This window comes from Anopheles ziemanni, chromosome 2 (assembly GCF_943734765.1).
Source record: "Anopheles ziemanni chromosome 2, idAnoZiCoDA_A2_x.2, whole genome shotgun sequence".
In the NCBI taxonomy this organism is placed as follows: Eukaryota; Metazoa; Arthropoda; class Insecta; order Diptera; family Culicidae; genus Anopheles; species Anopheles ziemanni.
This window is the reverse complement of record NC_080705.1, coordinates 88,530,577-88,540,666: the sequence shown is the minus strand read 5'-3', so window position 1 is coordinate 88,540,666 and position 10,090 is coordinate 88,530,577. Positions and strand designations below refer to the sequence as shown.

Genomic DNA, 10,090 nt, shown 5'->3' with positions numbered 1-10,090 from the left:
GCACGTTGGAAAAATGCATCGCAGTCAACAATAACAGCCAAGACACAACCGATCGATAGCTGATGGTGGACGTTTCAAAACTCTGGCTCTTATTGCCCTCACAATTAGATTTAATTTTATAAAAGTCAGCAACCTTTTACGTTAAGCATCAATTCTGAGGTTCCTGCGGAGAGGTGACTCACGAATATTACCTACAAAGTAACAAAGCAAAGTTCGTTTGAAAATAGAAATTAGCAACCGATAGACATCGATTTGCATTCATCCCAATGCGGTCTGCTCTGGGTGGAATCCGCAACGTAGAACCTTGAAGCTGATTCGCGAAACAAAGCACTCCTCTTACGTCGTGAAACCTACCGTGAATTATCAACCGATCGATCGAAGCAACCATTCGGGCAGAAACGAACGACTCCAGCCAGCTGGTGGGGACCGTAGAGAACGTGAAATATACCGGCTGAAGACGGGCGAATAAGAGGAACAGAAAAGCATCGTAACGATAAGAATCCCTCCAACCAGATGGCAACGAATAAAGAAGTCTACCACGAGGGCTGGCTCATCAAATCGCCACCGACGAAGCGAATCTGGCGTGCGGTGAGTCATAGTATTATTTTATTATTCGTTTTCCTTTTCAGAATCCGCCATTCCCGCGCCACCTCTGTGACTCGCACTTCCCTGTCATCGTAACGTCATGCTCCGTCTAGGTGTCTGCGCTTTTGTCGTCGACGCGCCTACATTCGCGATTTCCAGTGGGACCATCCGGTCCCGCTCCATTGCTACGGCCTTGGCCAAAGCGCGACCATGGTCTTGCTAATTGTTATGGAAAAATGGAAACCAGCCATAGCACTCCACTATGTTCCGATGTACAGATGCAGCTGGTTTTTTATACACCAAAAATATTAAGCTGATCAGCTCTTGCCATGGAATGAAACATGCTGTCGTAGTTAAGAAAGTAGAAAGCATACAAGATTCTCTCAAATCCTCCACACCGGCTTAGACAGCATTCTAATGACTGGCTGGACAATTGAGGTAAAAGCTAGCTGCCTGGAAAAATCAATACCATTTTCCCTCGATTGCACATCTGTTTCGACAGGGCTGGGTCAGCAGTGAGCCAGTTTTGTTCGCAGCTGATGATGTCATAGGTACAAAGGTTTAAATGCAAATTACGGCCAATATCCCCCGTGAGAGTTGACTCGCCAAGCAACCAATTTGTCGGGACATTATTGTGTTTATCAAATGCAACATTCTCAACCACAAAGCATAAGTTGTATGTTTTCGGGCTGGCTAGGCTATAAACTCGCTGGATTGAATCAGTATCACCATCTGAAGGCAAAACTATAGGAAATCCGAGAATGAAACCCACCCGTCCCGTCTAGTGCCGGATTGTGGCGGACCTCCGCGATTAAGACCGGCTCTAATTAGACTCCCATCAACGGACCCACCCGGCTTCACCGAAGGGGGACGAAGGGATGCCGGTAAGGGGCACACCGGACGAATCTATCGAAATACGAGAAATGATCGCGTTTTCACTTTACCTCCTCTTCTCGCGCGGCTTTCGCGCCCTGTGATCTTCGGATGAGATCTCCTACGGGGTTGTTCTCTTCCCGCGCGTCTTGTATGTATGAGCATCGTGCGTCGCCTGGCCGGTGTGCGCCCACCCAGGTCGAACAGAGCTTGTATGTGTGTGTGTGTTTGTGTGTTCGAGAAGAAAACAAATGTACAGGAACAAGATGTGCTTACCTTGAATTGGAAGCTGATCTGCCTATGTTTCCTGTTCGTCTTGGCCACCAACTCTACTTCCTCGGTGAGGCCATACCGCTGCACATGGTCCACACGCAGCCGCACGGCGAAGACTTTAACCGCTGTGAGTTGGATGTACTGGACCTTCACGGTGTTCATAGGGGATTTAATCTTTGGCGTTAGATTTCCTACAGCAGACTTGTCCACCTTGTCGGCGAAAGGGCGGACCTTGTGGAAAGTCGGAGTCATTAAACTGAGTCTGGTGTAACATGAGTTTACACGGATCCCATTTGTAGACATTTGATCGGGTGATGAACTGTGGAACTGAGTTCAAATGAATTCACGCTTACTTTTTATAAACACGCAATGTTCAAATAACATTCCGTAGGTTTTTAAAACCAAGTAAAACATTTTAACAGCTTTAAAATCTACTCTTTGAGGCATTTCATATTGAATAAATGAGGATGTTCGATATTGTTTGGAATTTTGTTGGTACAGTTGTTTCTTGACAGAATTGCATGCTAAATTTTGAGAGTTGTGTAATTGTTGGCAAGAAAATGATATTTACACAAATGCTTAGTATTTTTCATTGATACCGCAATGTTGTGGGCTGTTTGTTTAGGATCAAATTTGTTTACTGAAAAAAACGGTATATTATATAGATCATCGGTTTGTTTGTGTCTAATGGAATTTACTGGCTACTGGTCATCCAACAACCGTTGAGGCTGTCCACGGTGATATGCACCGATTCCAGTGCATCTCATCCCATCGTCGTCTTTATCGTCGGCGAGACAAAACTGATGCTTCTATTCATCTCTCGACGGCGCTCGGTGATGATGGGATCGCGATGATGGCCACCAATTTACTCCCACACGCACAAACAACCCAGCCGAGAACGGGGGACGGGGCGGGCGTATCGTGGGAGCTTGTGAACGCATCCATCCCATCCCCACATCCAGCCCGATATAGCATCCAATCCAATAATAAAGCGCGTGACCAGAGCGTTACGAGGATGGCCAGATAGTGCATAGTGTGCCAGGTACGGGAGATTCACTGTGGAAAACTTTACTGCGACGTACGACGATAGAAGGGGTAGAATGAGGGTGAGAACGGTTCCTCCTCTCGTTACCTCGAATAAACATGCTTCGTGGTTCCGTTGCCGTCGAGGTCGATTTAAAATGGGAGCTCGCTCGATTCGTCAGCACGATTGCACATTATTCTGCCGGCCATTTGTCGGTCTGAAGGTTTGGTGATGGTTCGTTTTTTGTTACTTTTGGCTGTTGATACTGCCCATGATGCGACATTAAATTGGGTATGTGAACTCCGTTCGTTGATTAAAGTGAATCAGAAGTTATCCTCCAACAAAAAAAAAAGAGTTGTGGGGATTGTATAAGCATTGAAGTGTCTTCATCTGAGCACGAAGACCAATGCTGAGGACACATTTAATCTTAATTAAACCATTCCAACGCGAAGGCTCGATGGATTGGGGATCACTTGGGAAGATGAGGATAAGACATAAGGAACGTAAGAGAGAATGGGGCATGTACCACGTATTTTGCTGAACGAATTTGGTCTCACATTTCATCTCCATCGCTAGGATGCATTTAAAATGTTGCCAGCATAAATAAAAGACCAGCACACAAACATATCGAATTAACCCATACCCATGATGCCCTTTACGAACGGATGCACTTTCTTTTCGCCTTGGGTGATGATTAAAGACTTCGAGTAAGTTTTCTCCCGTTCTATCGGCAAACGAACGAAGCATATTCGAAATAAATGTTTTCAAAATGTCCACTACCACGCCCCATTTGTTAATAATTAGCGAATGCTGCATCCCTTCACAAACGATCTACCATCGTTTCTTCGAATTGCGTTGTGTAGTATTTCAAAGATCAAAATGTGCCCATAATGATCATAACTGAACTTATTAGAATTAACTTAACTTAAAAATTTATAATACAGCCTAATATAGATATTTAAACAATTTCGTGAAAATGCCAAGTTTATTTGTAAACTGTTTGTGAACCGTTGGGTGTATAAAGTGGATGCTGCTTCTATAGTGGAGATGCTTGGCAAAAGGGTGTTGCTCACTGCAAGCCATTCAAAACGGTACCTCCTCTTATCAAGCAACGGTTCCGGTGGGATCGAACGGACGCTAACCAGACCCGAAAATTTAAGGTCTCTGCATAGTTTATCTATTCCTGCCTTGTCTAGCTGTTTTCTACTCTTCTCTTCGCTTCGCTTCTCTTCGTGTGCTGCATAAATAAACGATGTTTTTTTTCTTCTTGTGGTGGCATTTAAAGCATACGCGAATCTTCGAGCAGCGAAGGGCATCAAGGGGGCCCATCGGTTTGGGAGAGGGAGGTGTTGTTTAGTACACACCACCAGCGTGTTTTCCGTCGCCAGCAGCAGGAGGGTGTCCATTCACTTTTCTGTCCACCACAGGCGGGTGCCAAAGATGTTTTATTTTCTTCAGTTCATTCATTGGAATGGTTCAGTTCGGTCACGGTGCGTAGTAGCGAATGTTCGACTCGCGGTGCGTTGCGCGATAGAGTCGCGGTCCAAGAGTCGCGCAGAGAGGGAGGGCAGCGTCCGTTGGGGCGAGGGAGGAAGAGAGGAGCGCCAAGTCTAGCGCGTGCGTGTGTGGTTGGTAGAGAGGGGCCGTAGTGTATATACTGAACGGTAAACGGCCGGTGAAGTGTGTGCGCCTTCGATAGCTCAGTTGGTAGAGCGGTGGACTGTAGAGTTGTGCGAGAGCGATAGAAATCCATAGGTCACTGGTTCAAATCCGGTTCGAAGGAGTGTCTGAGAAACTTTTTTGCGAACTTTTTCGTACGATTTTGAACGTTGGAAAAGCGTTTCCGTTGGTAGAGTTTGTTTGTTTAAAAAACTTTTCAGGCTGGTGGCGATCGTTTGTTTTTTTGTTGATACCAGAGATGGAAGAAGGGTAGGGAAGGAAACGATTTCCGGGAATCAGGTTTTTTTTTCTCTGCCAACAACACCGTCAACGACAACTTGACGAATGATTCATTTAAAATTCTACTCGTGCGCTCTTTGGGAAAGCAAGCAGCAAAGACTTTGTTTATTGATTTCCAATGTTGGATGTTGCTTTGGATGTTTCCAGCGAACGCGCGACCGATGGACTCATTCGGACCGAAACACCACCCCCGCGGTCTCAATTATGTCATCGTATACTGTTGTTTCTCTGTGCAACATTGTAGAATGAGTCCCACACTTCTTCCCCCTTTGAGCCCCCGCCCCGCCATCCCGCTGTGTCGCGGTTTCATAGTGTGTCCATTTCGCGGTTTAAACGAACGGTTCCGCAAGACACGTCGTTTTGTGACGCTGTTTCCGAGCGTCCATCCTTATTGGCCGAGTCCGAACGATAAACAACGGTTTGTGTTTGTCTCACACGATTTCTCCTTCCTTCTTTCTTTTCCTTCCAGCGATGGCGAAGACGTTGGTTCACGCTGAAGCAGGGCGAACTGCCGGGTCAGTTCTTTCTCGAGTACTACGCCGATCGGAAATGCCGTAAGCTGAAGGGCACCATCGATCTCGACCAGTGCGAACAGGTGGACGCGGGGCTACGGTTGGACCGGCAGAAGGAAAAGTACGCGCACATGTTCGACGTGAAGACGCCAACGCGAACGTACTACCTGGCGGCGGACACCGAGGAAGACATGCGTGGCTGGGTGAACTGTATCTGCCAGGTTTGCAGCCTGCAGGAAACGCAAACCGTCGACGATCGCCCATGTGAGTGTCGGGGGAGAGGGAGGAAACGATAGTGTGTGCCCATTTTTGCACCGATATCTATTAATAGAGTAAACGCTTCTAAAATGGTTCTGTTTTTCGTCTTCCCTGGTGTAGATTATAACATCGGTGCGATCAACATGGCCGATGCGATCAATATGGCCGAAACGGTGGTGGAAACGAGAGCCCCTACAAGATCCACCGCGGGCAACGGCGTTCCCGCTGTGCAGCAGACGGAAACGGACGTGTCGAACGAAACGGAAACGACCATGCTGAATCACTCGGTGACGGCAGATGCTGCCATGGAGCAGCAGCAGCAGCACCAGCAGCAGGTTCCGCAGCCACAACCACCCGTTCAACAAATGCCGAAACGTACCGCAACGGCGGCATACAACCCGTACGGAACGTACCAGAACGAGGAGATGATGGGCTTGCGATCGATGGACTACACTAACCGAGAGACGATCATATGCGAGGCCAAGCTGGGTGGTGCGCATCCATCGCAAACGAATGCCGAAGCGTACTCGAACCTGGACGTGATCATTGAGCGATCCCAATCGCTTCGCGGGAAACCGGGTGGCAAAAATGGAGAAGCTTCGACGTCCTCCGCCACATTGCTCGCGAACGGAGGCAGTCCACTGGTGAATCATATGCGTACACAATCGTTGAACATTGAGCAACAACAGCAACAGCAGCACCATCGTAAGAAAATTCCGGAAAATTTAAAGCTCACCGAACGGTCCCCCTCGAACGCGTTTGATAGTGGGCCGGAGCAACCATCGCCGGCCTTAAGCACCTCATCCGGTCCCTACATACCGATCAGCGAGTGCTACTCGGGTAGTCCGGTAACGCCGCTCAATTCACTCGATCCACGGTTCTACGAAACACCCCGGAGCCACACCAACATTGGCTTCAATCTCGTCAACAACGAGCAACCGTACTCACCAAAGAGGAACAACGTTGGCGGTCAATCGGTCGGGCCTTCGTCGTTGGTAACGCCAACGGGAGCATCGGGGAAGATCGCTACCACTCCCGGCTCATCCGGTGGCATCGTGATCCCCCCGAGCAGTGGTAAATCGAGCCCGTCCGATTCGGAGAGTGTCTTCACCGATGATGAGTGGACGGCAAATGCCGCCGGAGGTGGTGGAGAAGGTGGCACGAGTGCCTCGGGTGGAAGCGGAGAAGGTGGCGCGAAGATGGGTAACGGCGGTACTGGTGGAACGATCGATCGGAACACCCGACCGTCGGACAGTTCCATCGAAAACGATGCCGTTGGATGGACGTATGTGCAGCGATTTTCCAAAGTTCCCAATACGGAGGAAAAGCAACAACAACAACAACAACAACAGCACCAGCAACAATCTCAGAAGTTGCAGCAAATCTCCGGATCTTCAGGGAATGGGGGGTCCACTATGGCCGTAGCTGCAGGCGCTGGGCCAGCAGCAGGAGCCCCGCCGAGACCACCGAAAAGAACGAGCATGAATTTGGAAGGAATCGAAAAGTATGTTGTGAATCATTATTAAACTTTGTATTAACATGGCAAGAATGAGATAACACAGAGCAAGTATGAAAAAGACCAAATTGTTTCATACCGGATATCGGTTTGAACACTTAATGTCGGTTTTGTAGTTCTTTGTAATCATCTCAACGAGTCGAGTCACATAGTTGTGAAAAAACTTTAGAGTCGTTAATTACTTACTCAACGGTGCAATAAGCAACCCACATTATTTGCCATAGCAACGGTTTGCTATAGAGGATTTGACGTTTACGAGTAATTAATGGGATTTTTCTTTTACTTTCAGGAGCAAAGAATTTATTTCATCCGATACGGAAAATGTTTCCCCCGCCATTGGACCGAAGGAAGCGTCTGCTGTGAGTATAATTTTGTTTACTCATGCTCTCTACCCTCTATCGTTTCTAACATTTGGTACTTTATTTTTCTATTATCGCCATAGCACATCGAGCAGTTTTACGATATTCCACGTTCCCATCAGCATCCGTACACCACCGGAAGTAGCATGCATCTGGCGGACGGTGACCTACTGTCGCCGCTCAGCCATTGCGATCTGGTCGCATCGAGTACGCCGAATTTGATCAGTGAATTTGGCGGTAGCCAGTGCGGTACGCTCGGACGCCCCCGTCCTCACTGCTACACGAACGCAGCCCCGACGAAGGTGGAGGGAAATGTGTTTCGCTTTGATTTCAGTGAACAGGTACAGGAGTTGTTGCTGGTTTTTTGTGTTGGGAATGTAGCTAACGTTACGCCGGTTTTCCCCTTTTGTTTTACTACAGCCTGACGCTTCAGCACCGGCCATCAATCGTCGCCTGAAGCCCCGTTCGACGTTGGATATCACGAAATCGATCGAATCAGTTACGCTGGGCGTAAAGCAGCAGCAAATTGCACTCGTTAATTCGACCGTTCCAGTCACACCGGTACCACCACCACCCCCGGCGAGTGGAGGGAGTGGCGGAAGTGGCCAACAACAGGCAGCCAAAAGTCCTCCGACCGTTGATCGCACACGTAAACCGGCAACACCAAAGGTAGGCCACAACGGGGAAAGTGAGAAGAGTTTCGTAGACAATCTGTTTATTTGTATATTCGTTCGAACAGTTCGGGACAAATTCTATGCGTCGCAAGGGAGGCCCCGTCGCGCTGAATCTAGCTTCGAATCAAGCCACGGAAAGTACCTATGGCAACACGCAGGACGCAAATATGTCTTTGGTGAGTCTATGAGGGTTTAAGATCAATTGGAATTGGAAATTGGAATTGTGTTATGATTTACTATTTCCTTTTCGCTCTCTGTCCCTCGCCCCTTTTAGCTGTCGGTGGTATCTCCACGTGCCGCGGGAAAGAACGAGGATCGTTTACAGTATCTCGATCTGGACCACTCGAGCAGTCCGCAAAAATCGAACTCCGCCAACACAAACTACTCCGGACCGAGCAGTATCGGTGGTGGTGTTTACAGCGGGACAAGTGGCTCCCAAAACCTAGCGGCCACTTCGTCTTCCGCCGTCAACGATGGTGGTCTCTCTGCCACCGGTTCGTCGGGAATGTACGGTGGTTCCTCGAGACACCATCATCATAATCATCATCATCGGGATGGAGAATCGTCATACGGAGCAGGAACGGGTGTGACACCGAAACCCGTGGTCCAAACCAGTCGCACACCGTACACGACGGTGGATTTTGTGAAGACCGATGCCTTCAACCGGGTGCGCGCCGACTCCGAACTAACGCGTGCCCAATCGCGGCTGAAAGATCAAACGTCCTAAGCGGTTGGGGCGATGAATTCAGGGCAACGATATCCATCTCTCTGTGTGTGGCTTCCTTTATTCGATCTTTCGCCTTTAAATAGCACCTTTTAAACCAGTACAGCAGTTTGTTCACGCTTCGTATCGCGAAAGCTTGATCCAAAGAGAAGGGCTCGAATAGAAGGGCATTGGCAAAACGAAGAAGTATGGAAAGACGTAAAACACGGTGAAAAGTGCGAACATAGTTAAGTGCAATTAATGCAATTTGCCTTATCTACTCTTACTCCATATAAGCTGTTAACGTTAGTATATAATCCAAACGCGGACGTAACAACGGTGTGAATGAGTTTGAGGGATTATTTTTTTAACAGTTTTCTTTTTTTTACCTTTTAACATACGCATGGGGTTGTGAAAAGCAGTACCCATCATCATCTAGAACAAATGCGAAGCGCGTTTATGTAAACGATCGAAAACACGGATCGAACATAGTAGCCTAGCGCCTGTGATTTCAAAACAACACTGAGACAAACATTTAACGACAAGAAGGTGCGGATAGACGAACAGATAGACTGCGTGGAATGGGAGGGGAAACCATTTGAGTACACTAGTATTTGCGTTATGGGAAGGGACAGAGAGACAGAGAGAGAGAATGAAGAGATGAAATTTTACATATTTCGGTTACTACCATATACATATACAAGAAACAAAGTAATCGGTGATTAATCACATTAGCATGACTTTAGAAATTAATCCACACTGTATTCGGTAGGAATACTATGCTTCCAGCTTTGAGCAAATTGTAACTGTTAAACACTCTAGCATGGAATTGAAACGAAACGAAAAGATGATTTTATTGTATAGAGATAACCACAAACAGCATTTTGGCTCCACGTTGCTCACGTGATTGACGTACCAGGACAAAAAAAAAAAAGATGAACGATGCAATCCATTTTGCGCTGCATTTATCAGTAAGGTTTTATTTTGCTACCGGGGATGAAATGAGCTCGATGCGGTAGCAATTCTTCTGCATTACAACATTCTTCATTCTTTTGTTACACTTGAGTAATGTATTTTCAATCTTAAGCTTCCATTTTATTTGTATCGTAACCAATACCACCACCGCCTACTTTGTAGAAAACCTAAACGCACGGAAGTGCGGTATCGGTCGGTTGGCTAGAAGTAAAACGTTTATCTCATGCTGATAATAAATCAATACAAATAGACAAAGCAGTTAAAACTAACGCATAACGAGATGTGGTATTTAGGCAATGTTTTATTGTTGGTTTATTTTCCGAAACTTCCATCTATAGAATATTGCAAGGGAAAGGGGATTACAGGCTTAAAGCGAGGG

General features: G+C 47.2%; 1 protein-coding gene and 1 non-coding gene across 2 annotated transcripts; both read left to right on the top strand.

Moving 5' to 3' along the window:
• Positions 1 to 157: 157 nt before the first annotated feature.
• LOC131283101 (protein daughter of sevenless) lies at positions 158 to 9,377 on the top strand. Its single transcript, XM_058312667.1, has 8 exons — positions 158 to 588; positions 5,184 to 5,490; positions 5,605 to 6,988; positions 7,290 to 7,359; positions 7,443 to 7,700; positions 7,780 to 8,028; positions 8,099 to 8,209; positions 8,308 to 9,377. The coding sequence occupies exons 1-8, from the start codon at positions 514 to 516 to the stop codon at positions 8,758 to 8,760; spliced, it is 2,907 nt and encodes a 968-aa protein (XP_058168650.1). The 5' UTR covers positions 158 to 513; the 3' UTR covers positions 8,761 to 9,377.
• Positions 4,445 to 4,538, top strand: Trnay-gua (transfer RNA tyrosine (anticodon GUA)). The gene is made up of 2 exons: positions 4,445 to 4,481; positions 4,503 to 4,538. It is a non-coding gene; the product is annotated as a tRNA-Tyr (tRNA).
• Positions 9,378 to 10,090: the final 713 nt, after the last annotated feature.

Coding starts and splice junctions, on each gene's coding strand:
- LOC131283101 (XM_058312667.1), top strand. CDS start 514: ATGGCAACGAATAAAGAAGTCTACCACGAGGGCTGGCTCATCAAATCG. Junction 7,360..7,442: donor GACCGAAGGAAGCGTCTGCT/GTGAGTATAATT, acceptor TTATCGCCATAG/CACATCGAGCAGTTTTACGA. Junction 8,029..8,098: donor GTAAACCGGCAACACCAAAG/GTAGGCCACAAC, acceptor TCGTTCGAACAG/TTCGGGACAAATTCTATGCG.